Raw genomic sequence first — 20557 nt, forward strand, 5'->3', positions numbered from 1 at the left:
ATTTGGAAAGGGATGAGCTTTCCTCCTTAAGCTCAGTGATTAAGTGCTTCACAATCCCCCAGACTGGCTCATTTACTGCTTTGATCAAATCTAACCTGTGAGCTTAGGTTGGTATTGAAACTGTTCCTCAACTTGAACTTTCAAGCAAAACATATGCAATGAATGAAATGTAGTGACTAAGTTGTTTACAGGTGCCACCATCAGGCATTTTATTTGCATTTTTTAATTGTTTGGTAAAATAGGAGAGGAAAAAAGGAAATTAAATTTGTAATAAAGTGATTAAATTGGATTACTGTGCACTTAATTGCTATACCTGATTAATAAAATAGAAATCAAAATTAGAATTAACTTGGTTTACCTTTTTGAGTAAGTTAGTCCTTCACAGACTATCTGCATTGTTTGTATGGAATTTTTTATGTATCTAAATCTCTTTTTTTTTCTGTTTCCTTTTCTGTTTAGGAAAATTCCTCCTGCAGCAGATAGTCCCATGCCTTCTCCAGCAGCACATGTCTCCACTCCTTTTCCAGCCTCAGTCTTACAGCCTTTCAGCAACCCCAGTGCGGTGTATATTCCTTCAACACCTATCAGTTCAAGAATCACTTCTTCTTACATAATGACATCAGCCATGCTATCAAATGCAGCCTTTGTGACAACGGCAGAGACGAATTCCATTATGTCACACACTACAGCTTTTCCACATGTGGCTGCAAGCTTAAGTATCATGGACTCAACTTTCAAGGCGCCATCAGCTGTGTCACCAGTGCCAGCAGTCATCCCTTCCCCATCCCACAAGCCATCCAAAACAAAAACCAGCAAATCCTCAAAAGTGAAAGACCTGTCATCTCGGAGTGATGAGTCTTCAAGTAACAAAAAGAAAAAGCCGCAGTCGTCGTCATCGTCGTCGTCATCATCCTCATTATCTTTGCAAACATCTTCCTCATCTTCATTTTCAGGGTCCCACAAAAAGAACTGTGTCCTGAACCCCAGTTCAACGTTGAACTCCTATCAGGCTACATCCTCCTATAACAGTGTGTCTGTGCACAATACCAATAACGGAACAAGCCCACTCAGTGCCAAATCGGAGCCCTCAGGACGGACTTCATTATCAAGTAGTTCAACAGACTCAGTGAAACACATGAGCATGGTAGTGAGCAGTATTGACTCTTCTAATCTGTCTGTATCTTCTCTCGTGCACCACTCAGGGGACCACTCCCTGGGAGCACATAATGCAGTGTCTTCTCTACCCCTTTCTTTTGACAAATCAGAAGGAAAAAAACGTAAAAACTCTAGTTCTAGTAGCAAAGCCTGTAAAATCACTAAAATGCCTGGTATGAATAGTGTTCATAGAAAGAGCACTGCCAACCTTATTTCAGCGGTGCCAGATCCTACAAGCAGCTCCATCTCTCGGCAGGTAAGGGACTCTTCCAGTTATTTTTTTGCAGATCATGTCTGACTTCCTTGAAATATTTCATGAATTCTTGAAATGAAAATACTATGTTTGCTTCAGATTGGTTCTCATCACACAACTTACTTTCTAGGTTAATACAGAAACGTATTTGTATTTGTTTTGTACCAGTCACAGATGTTTTGAGAGCTAAAAAAATTATATATATATATACTTTCTCAAAATATTTTTATGAGATTTTTTTATTCAATTAATAAAGTAGCCATTTGTATCTCTGAAAGTAAAATTGAGTGTCCAGAATGAATACTTTTTAGAAAATAATTTTTTTCTTAATTCTCATCTCTCTGAAATAAATTGTGTCATTAAAACAGGAAGATGAGAGTCAGAATTTCTGTTTGTTTCTTTTCCCAAACTTGTTGCTGATTCATTTCTTAATGTGGTGCAAGTCTCCTCATTTCTCTTCTGTAAAACACTTATATCTGCCTTTCTTCTGGGGAGAGTCTGAGACACCTGACCTCAGATGCCATTTCCTGTTCAAAACTGGAAAAATTAAGAAATTAAGATCTTAACCAGATGAGCTTAGTGGACATTTGGTTATATTTTTTAGTGTACATATGTTTAGAATATTGGAGGTAGTGCAACAGATGAGGTTACACACGCTTACTTCATTATGAATAGAAACAGATCTTTGGCCTCTCTTTCAGTGGTGCTATAAAAGGACAAAAGTATGTGTGAAGTAAAATTTGGTGGGAAAACTGCCGATACAATCTTTGTAATAATGTACTGTTTCATTCTGCCAGCCTGCCCAGTGCTGTGCAGTGCACAGAAAACAACACTTGGCCCTGGTGTCTGGAAGACAAAGCCATAGAAAATAGAATACCTCAGAGAGTCCAGAGAACGTAGGTTAGGAATCTTTTTTTTGGTTGTGAAACTCTCATTTCTTAAGGATATTGCGCATTAAATGGAATTTTGAAAAGGAGATGGTAAGGGCAAGGCAATCCGTAAGTAACAGCAGGCAGAAATGGGAGTGGAAAAAAGGAATAAATGAATCCTAAAGCTGGTACAGCAGACAGAATGAAAGTCTCAAAGAATGGCCTAGCAGGTATATTTTCTTTTTCCTGCTCCCAGCAGAGGTACAACAGAGATGATTTGTTTGGCTTTTTAAAATGGGTAGTAGTGTTGTCTTTCTATTGAAAGCCTCTTAAATGTGTCCAATCAGAACTGATCTTTAAGTAACTGAAGTCAGCAGAGGATGCTTTAAATTCTTCATTCTGTCACACATCCTATTTTTTAAATATGTGTGTGCCCAAAAAGATTAAATTGCCCGGAGGTAAATGGTGTCAAATGGGAAGAAAAAGTAAGTACAAATTATTACTTTGATCCAAACATAGGTAGTAGGAAATGAATTGTATCACCTTTTACAGGACATAGAGTGTATCTGTAGCTTGTGCAGTCTGAGGAAGTCTTACAGCTACATGCAGGAGGTTCTGAGTTCAAATTCTGACTCTCCTAGGGTTTAAATCTGTTCATGCGGGTCATTCCTGTTCCAATTTGTGATGTATTTCATCATGTTGCACAGTAATAGAAGTAAATAAACTGCAAAGAATCAATCGGAAGTCTTTACTGAATTTTTGTAAAAATGTAATTCTGACTAATATTTTTTCCTTACATAAAAGGTTAAATATTTGTAATAAGTGTAGCAATATACAGATATTTAAACATAATGTTTTATATATATGTACAGGTGCCTACATGCATATATGTGTATGTATATAAGTAATAGTTCGTCACACTTTCCTCTTATACTGCTGGTTTTCGGAGCTACAGTAGTAATCAAAAATAGGAGGAAAAATGGAGTTCATTGTATTGCAGAAGTCTAACTGGCTGCCAATTGTCTTTGTGACAAGCATACTGTATGCAATACAAAATAAATGGAATTTGTACCCACTTATGCATATGGGTCAAATAATATTACATACTCTACATGTGAATATTAAAACTCTGGAGAATACAACACTTAAATTCCTTTTTAAGCTGTGCTGTTTGACTTGCTGTGTTCTAGAAATGCAATCACAGTAAAAATCCCACCCAAAAATATGGTATTGCTTAAAATCTTGCTCCTGATCCTTGATGTAATAGGGCAGATTAAAGACTAGGAACACATTAAAAAAGGTTAAGTGATGGGTGATAGGCTATGGTATAGTTTTTTTTCATTTAATTCAGCTCTGGACTGGAAGATAGTAATTGGAAGTGTTGACCATTGGGTTTTGAAGTATACTTTTATTTTTAAAAGAGAGAGAGAGGAAAAAAAAAGGGTTGAGTTTTGGCCTCACCCTAATCTTCTTGAAATGGTGTTCCCATCATTCGAGACCCAAGACATCTTGGAATCTGTCTTTATTTTCATGTAGTGCTGTAACTGCTCAGCCTCTGTGAATGGCCCTTCTGTCCTGGAGCGCAGGCGGGATGGTGCCTGAGGCCAAACATGGTCTGCAAAGCTGTGCTGCTTTGTCTGACCTGGAGAGTCGGTCTGTTAGTGGAATGAGCACTGATTGCATGAAAGCCTGAAGAGGTACAATATTCCCTCTCATGATTCTAGGATCTCAGTACATCCATTTCCTAGTGACTATTTCTCCATTTAAAACGTGGACATTACGAAGGGTTTTATGAATGTTGTAAACGGTGTATTTAGTGATTTGCACGTGTGCCATAATGTTCTGAACGGTTTGGAAGGGTACAAGGTTGTGTACCCTTAGTCAAGATCTGTATATTAAATATTATTCCCTAGAGAACAGCTGTGGCAGGCAAAACAACATGCTAAAGGCAACAGGATGGGCAGAGGCCCACCCTTTTTATCTTTGTGCATCACGGGAGTGCCTTAAGAACTGGCTGTAAATAAAATCTTTAAACATTTCTTCTGGATAGAATCTGAGCAGAGAACACTGTTTTAAACAGTCACTGTGTGAGAAAGGGCAGATGTGGAGAGGAAGACAGAGGCTACCTTTCACTCTGTATGTGAAATGGCAAAGTAACAAACGATGCTGCGGAGGGGAAGGAGAAGGCTGCTGTTGTGAAGGCCCTGCCAGGCACCGCCACAGCCCCACCGAGCCAGTAAGAAACTGGCTACTGCATTTCTCACTGTTTAGAAGACAGGCCCTTGCTACCTCTCCATCAAGTGATTTAAGTTGACATTACTTGAACTGCAGTGACCTTGTGAATAACTCTTCACACTCCAGTCACCTGCCATTTGCAGACAGATGTCCATGGTTAATCTTTGTCAGCCTTGTAACCCCTGAGGAACTACTCCTCTGACTCAACAGCTGTCTCCCTTTCTCTATCGCAACAGAAATATCTGCACCATGTTTATGGGTCATTGTAGAAAAACCTAAGACAAGTTGCTCTTGCAGAGCGCTGTAATCTCTCAAACATGGAAATGTGCAGTTGAGTATTGCAATATTATAACTAAGTATTTTTAAAATGTATGTATGTGTACTACAATTAGCAAACATTCCCAGGGAAATTCTCTGCTGCAGTAAATGGATACAATTGCAAATTTGAATCTCTGGAGTTTGGTTCTTCTGGTTAATATTTGCTTTATTGAGCAATGATAAATGAAGATTCAGTATGGAAGAAAATAGAATAACTGAGGGCTATGCTCCAGTCCTTGGCCACTTGCTTTAAACTGCCCAGGACTGGGGAAGGTCCCTGGGGAGGAGCCCGTGACCTCGAGCACTCCGTGCTCTCTGACCAGTTGCTCTAAGTGACTCCAGGCACTAGAGAAATAAGTTTCATTCTAGAGAGGTGGGAATTTACAGTCTATATTCCCTCAGCAACTGCCTTATATGTTGTTTTCTGAACTGTAATAGTATTTATGTTCCTTTTAAGACTTTATTTAAAGTATACAGGCTGTGAGAGATAATGATGATTCCATCTGAAGTGTATCTTTTGCAATAACAAAATACCAGTGTTCAAAATGCAAAGCAATTAGTGCCATGTTACAGACAAAAGGGAAGGCCATCACCAGCATCCGCATTGAGCTGACAAATATGCCTCTCAATACTGCTCAATTAATGTCTTTCAGATTGGAAAAAATAGCAGTGTAGCTTTGTCACAATCCAGTCCTTCGAGTACATCAAACCCAGTACACAACAGACAAGTAAGTTGCTTTATAAACAGTGTACTTAAGTAGTCTGTAAGAGGTTTTGAAATATTTTATACTGTAAAACCTTAAAATGCAATTTCTTTATGAATACAGTTCTTTACAGAAGCTGTCTTTTGGTGAACTAATATTAGATTTCTCCTCTCATGTAATTTTTTCCAGCTATTTTCCCCTCCGAGATTTATGAATTACACATTTTCTGCTTGTTTTTCACCACCTGCACTACACCTCAGGTTGGCTCATGTGCTGCTCCCTGGCTGTTGCTTTGGTGACACAAGCTCAGCAGCAGCAGCAACAGCTGTCTGTGCAGGGTTCAGCTGAGCTGATGTGGTTTTTCTGTCCAACTTCTCTTGCTGAGCGAGGTGGCTCAGCAGAGTCCCCAGACTGGCATAGGAGGGGCAACGTTTGAAAATAGGCCAGAAATGAAGCAGCAAAGGGAGGACAGAAACGGGACACAGAAGACAGAGCACTTGACTATTCAGAGAAACTAATCTGAAAGCATAACTAACCCATGTGTAATCTTAGTCCTTCTTGGACTGTGAGAAATCCTGAGCACTCCCACCATACCTGTTTATCACACAGGCTATGAGTTGAGTAATAATAATAAATGCTGTAACTCAGCTTTTATGTGAGAACAGGTGCTTGACCCATGCTCCAACTCTCATCTGTCTGGAGAACTGATACACTAGTTTATTTGTTTTAATACAACTTGACTCTCCAAGTTGAGTACTTTATCAAGAATTCATTGTCAAGTTGCTTAGTATGAAAAGGTTTCCCAGCTCAGCAAGGTGTCCAGAAGATTTTTGTATACAACCAGTCAGTGTTTTAGAATTCTGTTACATATTTTGGCTAAATTATACAGGAGTAGTTATTCTAAATGGTTGTGCTGTTTAGTTTCTGCTGTGTAGACACAGCAAAAGAACGGTAATGATTATAGTAATGATAACCCATCACTGTATCCCAATTAAAAATACTCTGAATTACTCATATCTTGAGATGAACTGCCAAACAGTATTTTTTTTTCTCTCAAAGTGGTATATGTATGGAAGAAATACTCTGAAGGGGAAAAAAGTGGAAAGTTTCTTCATACTTCTACTAGGGGTTGGCATTTTCCTATGTGAGACACTGTGGTCCAACTGCCACTGACAAACTTGGGATAAAACTGTTTTTGCTTTAACCTCCTGCTCCTGTGTTAGTATAATATACACACTACCCGGGAACAGAACTTGCTGGGATCTGTTGCCTAGATCCCATGGGGAAAAGCTAAGAGTACAAAACATTAATTTTGTGGCAGCCTTATGTAAACTGAGGCTATTGCAGAGCTCTTCAGCTGCCTGTTTTCATAACTTTATCAAAAATAGAAGTGTTTTCTTGTTTTAAGCCTCACAAACTCTTTATTTTTAAAAATACGTTTCTGTCAGTTTGGTAGTTGAATGTGGAGCACAGAGTACAAACACAAAAGAAAATCAAGTTAATATTAAGTGTTATTGACTTTTTTTTTAACTAACACAGGATTTTAGTATTTGAACCATGAATAATGATTCCCTATTTAATAAATGCTTGTCACTTTCAAATCTGAGCTGATTTGTTGACAGCTTTTATCTTCAATCTAGCGATGAAATAGTCTCTAAATAAAATTTCAGTCTTAAACTGTGTTATAATATTTCATTATGAAGGTGTTAATAATTAGGTAACAATAAGTGGATCTACAGTATATGCTGTGTCAGTAAAGATATAACTAGGGAACGTGAGCTGTCTTGTTTTTAATGTTAGTGTTGTTATAACCATGATAATCAGAGAGTCCAAGTGAAGTAAGGTCTGTAGGGAGAGACAATCTCTGCTATACACCAGGGGTTTATATTTGGAAAAATCAGGCAAGTTTTCATGAATACATCACAACAACAGACTTCTAACAATGCAGTTGGAAGCAGAGTTGCAGCTGACAAGCTAAATGTGCATATGGAGCAGTTCCTCTGGGCTGTGTTCCCTGGCCAGGCAACCTGCCGGGGCTGTCTGCTGGTGCAGAGGGGGAGCCAAAGGGAGGAGGAGGTGGTTATTTCTCAAGAGAAGGGAGGGGGTCCATAACTCATCAAGAGGCTGAGTGGCTGGGTGAGAATGTGGCATTTGGGAAGTTGTGTTAGGCTGTAAACCCAATCATGTGTGCACCTGTGACGGCCTGCGTGCAGTCCAACTGGGAAAGCTTCCCGCTCGCCTTCCAAAGGCGGCCGGTTGGAGCCGAGAGGACGCAAGGCAATGCTGGGAAAGTCACCTGCCACCCATAACTGGGTGTTTCTCATTACTGAGTTGTGAGTTCAAGGTGGCCTATCCTTGTTTTGATGTCAAAGGAGTAGTTTCTTTCAGTCATTTGCTCCCTGTGTTGAAGTGCACTCAGGTGCTCCCGTGAGGATAACTGTTGTGGGCCCATCAGTTCTCTCCCATCTCATTAAACTCAGGTTAAACTAAGACAGATTGTTCTCAATTAATGTTTAATTTGAATGTTGCTGCATGTCTTTGAGACTTGACAAGGGATTGTATACATAAAAACATGCCTGTTTTTCCAACTGTTGTTGCTTTAGTAGAAATAATACTACCTTTCTCTACAAAAACTACTTGGCTTTTAACAAACATTAATGGAATGGTAGTTTTACAATCAAATTATTTGTGCTAATACAAACTATGTATTAAAAGTTTGTTTTCTTCAGATTTTATCTTTGTTCCAGGTTTTTAACTAATCAAGTGTTTTTGTCTTCATAGTGCTTTTAGGTGCCTGAAAGTGTTAACACTTCAAGACCTCAGTATGCGGTGGTTTTTAAATACTGAGTAACTAGATCATTTTATTAAGGGAAGGTGACAACGTGTATGCTGTGTGAGGATTCCTTGTGCATGAAAACATGCTGTGTAGAGGAAAAGATTCTTCAGAGTTGTCGTCTAATTGCTGCTCTTTATTTGTAATGATACACCAAGTTAATGAACATGAGATTCACCAAAGCTTATTAAAATCAGACAGTCCCAAAAGGAAATAAGCTGTTTATTCAAAGCAGTTCCTTTTCTTAAAGGTCTAATGTAGTCAGTAAACAGGGAGAAAAATTAGTTCAGGGACTTGAAATAAGTTCCTGCTTTGAGTACTGTCAGACACAGACATTATTGAAGTGTTTTATACCAAAAGACATTGTGTGATTTTGAACCTGGCTCTGGTTTCTCTTTTAGAAGACATCAAACCGGACTGGTAGAATAAGGACTCTTCCATAACAAGGAAAAGGAACCAGCTTATAATCTCTAGCTCTCAGCAGCCCTACTCCACAGGGTTTTTCTTTTCTATGTCCTGCAGATGGATTTAACCTTTTATGAATTTGTGGTTTTAAAGAGAATTAAATTTACAGAAAACTGTAATAGTGATTTGTTTAGTTTTTCCACTTGTATTTGCCACTGATCCGTGCGTTCTGCTTGGTTATGTTTCATGCCTTTTAAAGCTGTTAGCGTTGCAATGCTCCCTTTGTTTCCTTACCAGAACACAGTGGACATTCCAAAAAAAAATCCAGATCATAATTTGAATTTATTTAAAGGATCTCCAAATTTTTTCATTAAATAAAAATTACAGTAATTCTGTATTTAAGCTTGTCCTATGGATAAAAATTGAGTGCATTTCTTAGTAATTTACAAACAGCTGGGGCACTGCAACTTTAGGGACTAATCCTGACTGGTGCTCTGTACCTACAGCATTTAATAATTTCAGTGGGAATTCTGAGTGTTCAGCCTCTTCCAGGATCAGGCTCTTAAGGAACCTATACTTCGATCAATGCATAGCGGAGTTTTGCACCAAACTGCAATTACTGTTATCAGGGGCTCAACGTGTAAAATCCCCACATCCCATGGGATTTCTAGACCTTTAAGAACACAGCACTTGATAACTTCAGTGAACAGTTTGGGTTTGCAAGGACAGGAGTTGAGCAGATTGGCTTGCATTAATAGAATTGCACTGACAGTGTTTCTTATAGGATTACTGAATAATTTTTTAATAAAATATAGATTTTATAATCAGGAAGCCAATACTAGGTACTGGAACAATAGTACAGAGGAGTTAATTTTTATTTCTACAGTGTTAAAAGTGCACTTATATGCTGGTTTATTTACATCTTGGGGAAAGGCGAGAGACTGCAAATAGGGAGATTATTACTACTTTCTTTTTTAAAAAAAGAAGGCTTAAGGCAAATTTTAAGACTAAAAATGTTTAAGCAATTATAAACAAGGCTAGACCCTTTGAAAAAAGTTTAGAAATATTCTTAAAATAAATTTTTATAGTGTTAATTTTGTAATAATTTATGTTTTGCTATACTTCAGAGCTAACTGACCGGTATAGTTTCAGAAACAGTATGAAACTTAGGAAAGTTTAAGCAATGTTTATATTTTTAAAATGTTCTTTGAATTATGTTTTTATTGTACATTTCTTCGGACTGAAAAATGTGTACATATCTTTGTTATTTTTGCACAATTTTTGTCTTGTTCAGTTTTAGGAGCAGTACTATGTTGATTTTTTTAATTTATTTTGAGTTATAAAACTGCAGGATTTTAAAAATCTCAGTAACAAAGTCATCCTCTGTAATCAATGAACTGCTATTTCTAGTTGTTGAGGGAAAACAGTGGTTGTGAGATTCAGTGGTTGCTTCTGAGAATTAATGCTAATCAGTGACTGAAGGAGCAATTTTGTAGTTTTAGAAAGCTTTAGCTGTTTCCATGCATCTTCTAATTGGAAAGCTGAATTATGGAGCCTGTCCTTTGAATGCTGCTTAAATTTTGTTTTCAACTGGCTTACACCTGACAGCATTTCAGGAAAGTTAAGCACGAAGTAAAAATCCCGTGGTGTTCTTTCATCATCAGAGTCATTATTTAATTAAACGTATCGAAAATTTTAGCTTGCAAAGTGAAATGGAATAAACGTTTGGGAAAAAAATGGATACAAAACTGGACCAGCCTATAATGCATTCTTAGTGTAGCATTCACTCAGTAGTTCTTTTTCTTCCCCATTTGCCTGAAAATCTTGTGATTTGTTTCCAGCAATAGAGGCTCAGAAGCTTTGGTTGTTACACATACGCGATGCATAGGCCCGTCAGCCATAAAAAGCGACTTGGATAACTTGTATGCCTTCTTTTGTATCGATGTAACAATTGTAAATAGTGCTGATCGACCTTTGTAGAGAATAGTTTATACAGCATATTCTATTATTGCTGATTCTCAGTGAACTATTGTTTTAAAAAAAAAAGAAGAAAAAAAGAAATTTTTCTATTTACACCTTATATTTTGTTATGCTGTTGACCCATGGCACTTTAACAAAACTCTGTGGGTTTTGCATAGCTGGTCAGTCATGGGATATATTAAATAACTGTTGTTGCACAGAAACGAATTTGCACCTGCTATATTGTGCTTTCCTACTACAGATTTTAGAACCTTTTCCAGAAGACTTTTGAAGAAAGCATGTCCAATCATTCTAAGAAAAAAAAATGCCATACTTGTACAGCCAATTTCTTTTCTACAATCCATATTTTGTAACACTAAGTATTTTCATTCTTTGTCCTGCACCTTTATGTATTAGCAGTATCAAATAGAATTCATTCCATGCTTGTGATAATTGTAAGCAGAATAAATGTCTAAAGTAGGTGTAAATAGTAAATTCTATGGCTTACAGTTTAAAAAAGGAAAACCAGAACAAACATGTATCTGATTGATACTGCCATGGTTCAACACCGGGCCTGGAGATATTCTCTAGTGAGCGATTGTATTTTTTGTTTTTTTGCTTTATTATTATTTTTTTTTGTAACATGGCTTTGTAAATAAAATAATTTATATGTTTGTAAGAAAGAGATGGGGTTTGTCATTATTTCTCTTTGCAAAGCAAAAATGGTGTGTATTGCAGGACTGCCCTTTTTCTTCCCAGAGGCTGAAATACACTGTGCAGATACCCAGCTCTGAGAATTCCATGGGTAGTTCAAAAGATCTGCCCAGCTTTCTGTACAAGGCTGAATTGCTTTGGGATTATTTTTGGCATTCATGTCTAAAATATTTCTGTATTTATGTGTCAGGACACATGCAACGATCAGCTATTCAGGTTTTTTGCCCTGATAAATCATTTTTAAATTCTTTTGCTTAGCTGAATGCATTTTCTCATTCCTTATCAGTGTAAGAATTAACTTCGTTACAGCTGCTAGATTTAGGAATTCTCACTTCAATGGGCAGTACAAATTTATAACCAGCCTTTTTATCGTTGTTAATACTAAAAATGCAGCTCTTATCTAGGCGTTAAGATTCTTGTTCTGTGTAAAGCCTGTTCCAATTACAGATCAAATGAGACTTAAATTGTTCATTGGCTCGACAGCTCTGCAGAGAGGATTGCAGTTTTTTTTCTCCCGCAGCCACCCTCTTCTGCAAATCTGGGGAAGATGTACATTTTTATGCTCCTTTCCTGAAGTATCTGGAAACTGTCTTGGAGATACTTTACGGAAGATGCTCACAATTACGGTATGATCTTTTTTAAAAGCAAGCAGTTTGGACTGAAAACTGCATTTTTGTGTGCACACACAGAACTGGCAGAGGAGTTGGAAGCTGGGCTGCATTACAGGAAACAGGAATCGAAGGAGGGAAATTTTACCTTCTAGGTAAACAGCTTTTTGTGTAATGTCTTGCACCTTCTGATACCTGTTGCAAAAGCTACAATTAGCACAATTAGTGCCTTGGTCTGAGCTGCTTGTTTTGAAAGCTTTTCTTTTTTTAGTCTTGAGTTTATCTTCTCCAGTATAGAAAAAATGAACATCATGAATAACAGTAAATGGTGAAGTTTCATCTGACATGAGTGGTCCCCGTGTATGGCTGAAGAGTGACACTGTGTTTGTAAGATGCTTTACCACTTCTGGCAGCCATTAGAAATTAAAGCTATAGCCAAGAAAAGAGAATATTGCTGCCATGAGTTCTTAGCTGCCTGCCATCGTTGCCCGTGGCCAGCAAAGGTTGAAGACCACTGCCTTTATTTCCCAAATATGAATCAGTAGGTTTTTAGCTCTTGCAGATTGTTCTCTTATTTGGAGTGGGGTTTCCCTTCCTTTTTTTTTTGGTTATGCACCAAGTATTTTGCTGGTAGCACTACTCTCCTGCTCACATTCTCGAACATGCTCTAAATAACACCAGTTTCAGAGGGAGGCAGATCACACTGTAAGTTTTTTATTCATTGCACTCTAGTTTTTATGCTTCTGTTTTTACCACAGAACTATTTATTTTAGAAGAAAGTCATTGCGGTGTGCAACCAGTATCTGTTTTATTCTTCCAAATCTGTCAGGATTCACAATTGGAAAAAATGCCAAATACTGATTCCAGAAATATTTGGAGGAGAGTCATACAACAGATTCAGACTTCAGAACACAAGAATGTTTATTTCATGCAAATTTTTATGCTGTTTGCTCCTTGAGGACTTCTGGTAGTTCTGAGTGACTACTCAAAACAAGTGCAGATCTCTTTTATAATATACCTTCCTAAGTAGAAGAAATCTAAAGCTGATCATTCAGCACCAGGTCTCTGTTTGCCCTTCAGCTGGAGCATCCATGGCAGACAGGACATGTACTCATGTTCTCATTTTGTAATGCACCACGAATGACACAGGCTGGATTCTTTTTTGGAAGGTTTCTGTTGTGTATGACTGACCCAGAAATATTTAGTTCTAGTCTGTGATCTGCTCTCCCTACAGAAGGGAGAGGAGAAGCTTTAGGGGAAGTTTGCCAGCAATAATAGTCAGGATCCAGGAGAACTTGATTTGCCAGTAAGGACACCAGTAGGGATTTGGGATCACAGGGTCACAGAATATTCCGAGTTGGAAGGGACCCACAGGGAACATCGAGTCCAACTCTTAAGTGAATGGCCCATGCAGGGATCAAACCCACTACCTTGGTGTTATTAGCACCATGCTCTGACCAACTGAGCTCATCTCAGGGTTGAAATGGTGCACAACATCCAGCTGTGCCCTTTGCAGGTTTCCCAAACCTGACAGATTTACCTCTGAAATTGAATCTGGGTTTGATTAACTTGGAGCAGTTGCCATCATGGTTGATATGACACCACAGGAGTAGTTTTGCAGAAAAGTTGTCTCACACGGATATTTACAAAATGCCACAGGTGTGAAGGCCTTTTGGTGCAAGTTCTACACATACTGCTAGAATAAAAGCATCTGTGGTCTTAAGAACTGTGGGCTCAGAGCCACACCTAAACAGACAAATCTACTATACTCAAAGAATGCAGGCTCTTGATAAAGTAACTTCTTTTTCCCCTTTGCCTTCAGCAGGAGTCCCACTGTAGTTCTAGGAAATTAGTTTCTTGGGTTTTCAGCCAGCTGGCAAGTGGACAGTTCTGTAAGACAGCAAAGTGTCCTGATACTAAACTTTTCCTTGACTCAGAAACAAGAAGTATTTTTCTAATTCCTGATATTTATTTTTTCCCCAGTACAATGATTTCCAATGGCAGGTTTAGTCTTTATTTTGCAGTTGATTGAAAAAAAAATAAAGCCAACATTCACAGCTTAGTCTGACGACTGCAGGCTCTTGTTCTTGTGGAGGGGACTGGGGTGGCAACATGGTGGAGGCACAAGTGATCCAGCTCCTTCTGTAGTACATCAAGGACAATTTCCTGACAGAAGTGCTCAACAAGCCAAGTGGGGCTATGCTAGACATGCTGCTCACACGTAAGGAAGGGCTGCTGGGAACAGTGACACTGGTGGCAGCCTTGGCAGCAGCGACTACAAGATAGCAAAGCTTAAGATTCTGAGGGAAGTGAGGAAGATAAATAGTTGAATTGCAACCCTGGGATTTAGGAGAGCAGACTTTAGTCTCCTGCAGACGTTTTGTTGGCAGAATCACACAGAAGACTGCCCTGATGGGCCCAGGAGAGCCAGCTGGAGCATGGGAACAGTCCATTCTGATCTGCCCGAAGTTGAGCAGATATGGGAGAAGGCAGCATGGCTGAAGGGGGAGCTCCTGACTGGAGGCAGATGCAAAAGACAAGTACACGGACTGTGGAAGTGGGGTGGGCTACCCCGGAGGAATACACTGCCTAGGCATGCTGGAACAGAACTAGGAAAGCCAAAGCTCAGCTGGAGTTGGAGTAAGTGAGGGATGTGAGGGACACTTTCAGTACATTAACATGGAAGGAAGGGTAAGTAACTCACTACATGGGGTAGGTAACCTGGTGACAGAGGACAGGGAAATAACTGAGGTACACTTGTTGCTGCCTTTGCTTCAGGTTTTAAGTGGACAAGTCTGTGCTCAGAGCTTTGGGCAGAGTCTGGGTGCCTAAGAGGAAGCCTGAGTTAAGGACTGCTTACCCTGGATCTATAGCAGCTGGAAAAGCTGGGCCTGTTTCAAGGATGCAGGCTGAGACCATTAGAAGGCTGCTCTCACCCTTGAAAGATCATGAACAGGGTACAGGAGTTCTAAGGACCGGAAAAAGGCAAATGCAATGTCCCTTTTCAAGAAAGACCCAGGGAACTACAGGCTGCTCAGCCCAGGCAGATTATGGAACAACTCTCCTAGAAGCCATGCCTGGACAACTTGGATTTACCAAGGTCTAACTTTGCCTGACCTCCCGGCTTCCTCTCTGCGATGAAATGACTGCCCTCAGGTACTGAACAGAGAATGTCGTCTACTTTGATCTTAGCAAGGCTTTTGACACTATCTGCTCTTGTATTCTTACAATAAACTGGAGAGAGCTGGATTCAAGGTGGGAACTATGAGGTGGCTGGAAAATCAGCTCAACAGCTGGGCTCAGAGGGCTGAGATGGGCTCTTGGAAGTCTGGTTGTTGGTTGGTACTAGTAACATGCCTCAGGGGTTAATAATGGGCCAGATAATACCAAAGGGCTTCATTACCATCCTAGGCATTGGGATGGGTTGTGGTTTCAGGGAGGTGATTGATACAGCAGGGCCAGGGCTGTCCTTCAGAGGGAGCTCAACAAGCTAAAAAATTGGGCTGGCAGGAACTTCAGTAGGTTCACCTAAGATAAACACAGAGCTCCACACATGGGAGAGAGGCATAACCCCATGTCCTGGAACAAGCTGGGTGCTTACTGGCAAGAAAGCAACTCTGCAGAAAAAGGGGCTGGTGGACAAGCTGAGCATGAGTCAGTAAGGGAACTGAACGCTACACAGCCTGAGCTTCAGCAGTCTGACTGCTATCTACACGTCTTACAAATGTAAGCAGCAGTTGGAGGGAATGGATTGTCACCCCTGTTTTGGCACTTACGAGACTGAATCTGCAGAACCGTGTCCGGTTTGGGCCTGCGATGCGCAGGACTCAGCTTGGGAACTGAAGTGAGTCCAAGTGGAGCGCTGACGGGAGGATCAGTAGCTGGAGCATATCAAGTAAAATGATACGCTTAAAAAAAGTGTTTTGCTCCATGTTACAAGAAGAAGATTAAGGAGGAGAGAGGGGTCTGAGTGCTGTCTTCAGCTACAAGACGTGTGACTGTAGGAAGGATGGAACCAAACACTTCTAATGGTACAGAACAAAATGGCAAGAAGCAACAGAGATAAAGTAGAGCAAGGGGAATTCTGATAATTGTCTCTGAAGAGACAAGGCAAAAAGTCTTTGTCATGTAGTTGAGCACTGGAATAGGGACCAAATGATGTTGTGGAATCTCCATCCTGAAGATAGTAAAAACTTTACAAGGCTGTGAACAACCTGAGCTATCTTTGAAATTAGAGCAATTTGAGGAGGGAAAGGGGGTGACCACATGATCTCCAAAGGACCATTCCAACCTAAATTATTCTGCAGTAAAAACAACCAAAAAATTGTTCTGGCTATTGAGATAATTAATACCCAGAAGCTCATTATTTCTGCAGTTAAGCACTTTCCTTTATAAATGTATAGTGTAAAATCCCCTGGCAAGGAACTCACCTTGAGGACACACAGAGGAAAGTGGAGCTGTTCCAAAGCAGCTCCAGAAATGGCAGGACGCAATCCCTGCAGCTCACCCTATGCCCCCTAGCACAGAGTCCTCTCTGATGTCCATGCTGAGGAGGAGTAGAGGCAGGTAAAGCATTAAAGGAGCTGCTCTCACCAGCTGTGTGCACAGGAAGCATGTGGCAGACCTTTCCCATCTGTATTGCTCCGTCTCTCCCCACAGCCCCGGACGTTAGTCTTCTGACGCTCCCATTCGGAAGAACATGTCCATCTGCCTGTTTTCCTCTGCAAGACAAATGCTTGTTCTGCAATCGGCTTCATAGCTGACCTGCAGTCCCTGTTCCTCTTCATTACAACCCATAAGATTCCAGGTAGTCTATTTAGTCCTATTAAATAAGATACAAGGCTTAAATTACTAACGATATTCTGTAGAATGCTCAGCTTCTGTCACAACAGGTATTAAGTCTTTCAAACAAATTCAATTTATATAACCAGGACATTTTAAACACATGAAAATAATTTGTTCATTTAGTTCTTTATTAAAATTTATTTAATATCATCGCTCTAATGGAACCAGAATACATTCAAATGTTTGTCAAATCCTGTTTTTCTCAGTCACCCAAAGTTCAGTTTCTCTTAGAATAGTCCTTGTGAGCTTCTGAAAACTTATCCTAAAGTCTCATACTTTTAGGATTCATATATATAGCTGATACTATCATGATATGAACTGAGGATAATAATTTATTACTTAAATAATAAATACATGATTCATTATCAGAACATTTTTTTCAAGGCAATAAATTGTGCTTCCTTAACAGTGAAATAGCATTTAAAATATATATATTTCTACTTGTAAATCAAATCAGGGTTTGCTCTGCTTAGTGATATTTTTGAACCATTCCTCAGAGAAACACACTTAAATCTGTAATTCCTGTGTTTATTCTTAAAATTTCAGCCTTCAACATATGTGTTTCATACTGGTTATCTTTGTTGACTACTAAAGGAGAAACATCCTTTGCCAAATGCTGTTTTCCCTGCCCCAAACACTGACCTACCTACCTACCAACCAGGCTTTCACTTGCTCCTTCCTCTCCTGTCAATCTTTCTATCCTCAGGTTCCCATTTTAAGAAAATACTTTCCATGTCTTTATTTATTCTCTGATGAATTTCTTGTTTGTACTTCTCCACACTTCAATCTACACTTTCTCTCATAGCTCTTTTTCATTAAAAAAGTTTGCTAATGCTTTGCAAACTCTGTTGAAAGGCATAGAAAAATCAAATGCAGGAATGGATTCAGTAACTATGAAATGTATTCCTTAGGAAAAGGAAGTTTCTATCACTGCCAGGTAGTTGTCATAGGAGGTAACTTAGAAACCTACACTTCCCCTAGCCCTAATTAAGACCCAGAGCATACAGCATAATCAGTTTTAAATACTAGTGAATACAGACAGGGCTTGGCTGTACAATCTCTGCAGTTTTGGATCCTGCCTTTCTCCCAGTTTATCTAAGAAAATAAAAAGTGAATTCTATAATGTCTTGAGATGTTTTAGTTCTGGCAAATGATTAAGTATTTATAGGGCTAGACTTTTCACAGGAATACCGTTCCTTAATATTCGCTCATTTATCATCTGATCTTATTTGACAGCAAATGCTTATACCATTGTAGATTTGCTTGATTTTGGACACTTGATTATCTTTTTCCTATTCACACTCGTTAGTACAATCAAGAGCTTCCATGATGTCTCTTCTCTGTTTGCACAGGCTGTGCTGCAAGCCTTTACAATGATTTTTAAATGTGACCTCTCTTACTCTTGAATTGTCAGGATTGGAAGGGACCTCTGGAGATCATCCCGTCACCTGGAGCAGGTGACACAGCAACGCGTCTAGGTGGGTTTGGAATGTCTCCAGAGAGGGACAATCGATGACCCCCCCGAGCAGCCTGTTCAGTGCTCTGCCATCCTCAATGAAATGAAGTTCTCCCTCATGCTGGGGTGGAACTCTTGTGTTTTAGTTTATGGCCACTGCTCCTCGTCCTGTCGCTGGGCGCCACCGAAAAGAGTCCGGCACCATCCTCTTGGCACCACCTTTGAGATATTTATATGTATTGACAAGATCCCCTCCCAGTCTTCTCCAGACTAAACAGACCCTGAACACCCGCGTACATATTAAAACTACCGCGCGTAATTTGCTTTCCCCACGAACTAACGTAACCGCGAAGCCCTCACTCCGCCGGCAGCGGGGAGCGTCTGTTCCGGTGGTAACGTGACGACATCCAGGAAAACCACTGTTTGTTTCCCGCCGGCCTCGGCGGAGCCACCTCCCGCCCCGCGGCCGGAGCTGCCTGAGGGAGCGCCGGCCCCGCGCCCCGGTTCTCTGGGAGCTCCTCTGCCCGTCCCCCCCCCGCCCCGAGCCCGCACAGCCCCCGCCGGGCCCGGCGCCGCCTCACGCCGTGTCCGGCCCCGCGGGATGGCAGCGGACGAGGAGCAGAGCCGAGAGTACCTGCGGCGGCACCGGCTCCCCGAGCTGCTGCAGCACCTCGGAGCGCTGCTGCTCTTCCACCGCCCCGGTGCGGCTCCGACCCGCGGGAGAGGGAGCGGGGCGAGCGGGGCTGCGCGGCCTGAGGGCCCCGGCTGAAGGCCCCGGTCTGACTTGGTTGCAGAAAGGCCACGCGAGTTCCTGATCCAGGTGCTGGAAAGGGTGAAGGCTGGCAGGCGGGCCGAGGGGGAGTACCCGGACCTGATGGACGAGGCCAACGTGGAGGCCATGTTCAGCCTGCTGGATGTGCTGGGCCAGGGCCACATCACGCCAGTGCAGTACAGGGAAGGTGCGTCCCCCCTGAACCGCAGCTCACACCAACTGCGCGGGGTCAGTCGTTTGTTTGCACGGCAGTAATACAATAGTTTCAGACTTACACATGTGTATACTTAAGAATTATCCGCACACCTGCCCAGACACAACCTTGAACGTGGGAAGTTAAAAAAAAATTACACCTTGCAAAATTACATGTTTGCCTTCTATTCGATCTAGGCCACTTGAAGATGTTAAATCCATCTTTCAAAAACTCACTCTTTCCTTAACTTTAGCTCTTAAAACTTTGGGACTTAGCACTGAGGATGTGGAAGTTGGAGATGATGAAAATATCACGCTGGAGGTATTCAAGGAAGGAGTGTAAGTTTAATTGAAAGTTGATTTTTTGGAGGGGTGGATACACATAGGAGATATCTGAGATTTTACAAGGTCAGTTACTGCCTGACCGTGCTTGGCTTGCTAGAAGATGAACCAAACTCCATTTTCCTCTACCAGCTCAGTTTCAGGATCCTCTCCCAGGAGACCTCTCACCTTACCTACGCCTCTCATCAGGCAGCCCAGGGTGTTCCAATACTCATCTAGGAATGTGAAACAGTGAGGCACTGTTGTCTTCTTTGCCAGGGGTGGTACTACAGCTGTAGATTAAATAAGCTCAAGTTTTAATAATTTCTCATAATCAAGATAGAGTTGTAGGGACAATTTTTAGTTACTGTTACAGTCACTGAAAGGTAATGAACTAATTATCCACACTGTTATCTAACTAGAGGTTTTCTTTTTCTGCCTTAGGAAGAAAAGGATGCTGGAGAGCTGGGCTGTGTATTAGTTTGAGCAGTGGCCTGCGATATGTACAAAAACTAGGCATCTTCCTCAATTTTTCTTCTGGTTTGTCAGCTGTGGATAGCTGATTTTAAGCAGCATTCTTTTTCTCGTCTCCCCCTGCTTCAGACGAGCAAGCAGCTGAAAAGGACAAATGACAAGAACTTGTTCGTGTCTACCAGGCACTGGAGGGATAGTTTGAGAATTGCTTTTCTTAATACAGTTAGATGGTTAAAAAAAAAAAAAAAAAGAGATCTCTTATGCAACTAAAATAGTGTTTTGGAGTTTCCTCCTTCAGGTTGCAGCTTACAGTACAGGATTGTTACCAGCTGGCTCATTACCACTGAATAAAATTAAGTTGGTTTTGGGGCTTGTGGTGTGTTTTGGTTTTTTTTTTTAAGGAAAAAGCAACTTCAACAAGTTATGATAAATGTCCACAGGTAA

The 20557-nt window shown here is 40.6% G+C and overlaps 2 protein-coding genes across 7 annotated transcripts in view; both read left to right on the top strand.

Moving 5' to 3' along the window:
- Nucleotides 1-11410, top strand: part of ATXN7L1 (ataxin 7 like 1) — a 114711-nt gene extending 103301 nt beyond the window's left edge. For 4 of the 6 annotated variants that reach the window (XM_027679346.1, XM_027679351.1, XM_027679350.1 and 1 more), the window contains 3 exons: nt 460-1411; nt 5484-5558; nt 8769-11410. In XM_027679346.1, the coding sequence (XP_027535147.1) occupies nt 460-1411; nt 5484-5558; nt 8769-8810 (1069 nt within the window). In that variant the 3' untranslated portion in view covers nt 8811-11410. Of the gene's footprint in view, nt 1-459; nt 1412-5483; nt 5559-8315 lie in introns of all 6 variants that reach the window. The other 2 variants (XM_027679347.1, XM_027679348.1) reach the window with 2 other exon arrangements.
- Nucleotides 11411-18520: 7110 nt separating this feature from the next.
- On the top strand, nt 18521-20483 carry EFCAB10 (EF-hand calcium binding domain 10). Its single transcript, XM_027679354.1, has 4 exons — nt 18521-19055; nt 19149-19313; nt 19573-19657; nt 20084-20483. The coding sequence occupies exons 1-4, from the start codon at nt 18956-18958 to the stop codon at nt 20118-20120; spliced, it is 387 nt and encodes a 128-aa protein (XP_027535155.1). The 5' UTR covers nt 18521-18955; the 3' UTR covers nt 20121-20483.
- The last annotated feature ends 74 nt before the right edge of the window (nt 20484-20557 follow it).

Source organism: Neopelma chrysocephalum, unplaced genomic scaffold, assembly GCF_003984885.1.
Source record: "Neopelma chrysocephalum unplaced genomic scaffold, ASM398488v2 Primary Assembly neopelma1_45, whole genome shotgun sequence".
NCBI lineage: Eukaryota > Metazoa > Chordata > Aves > Passeriformes > Pipridae > Neopelma > Neopelma chrysocephalum.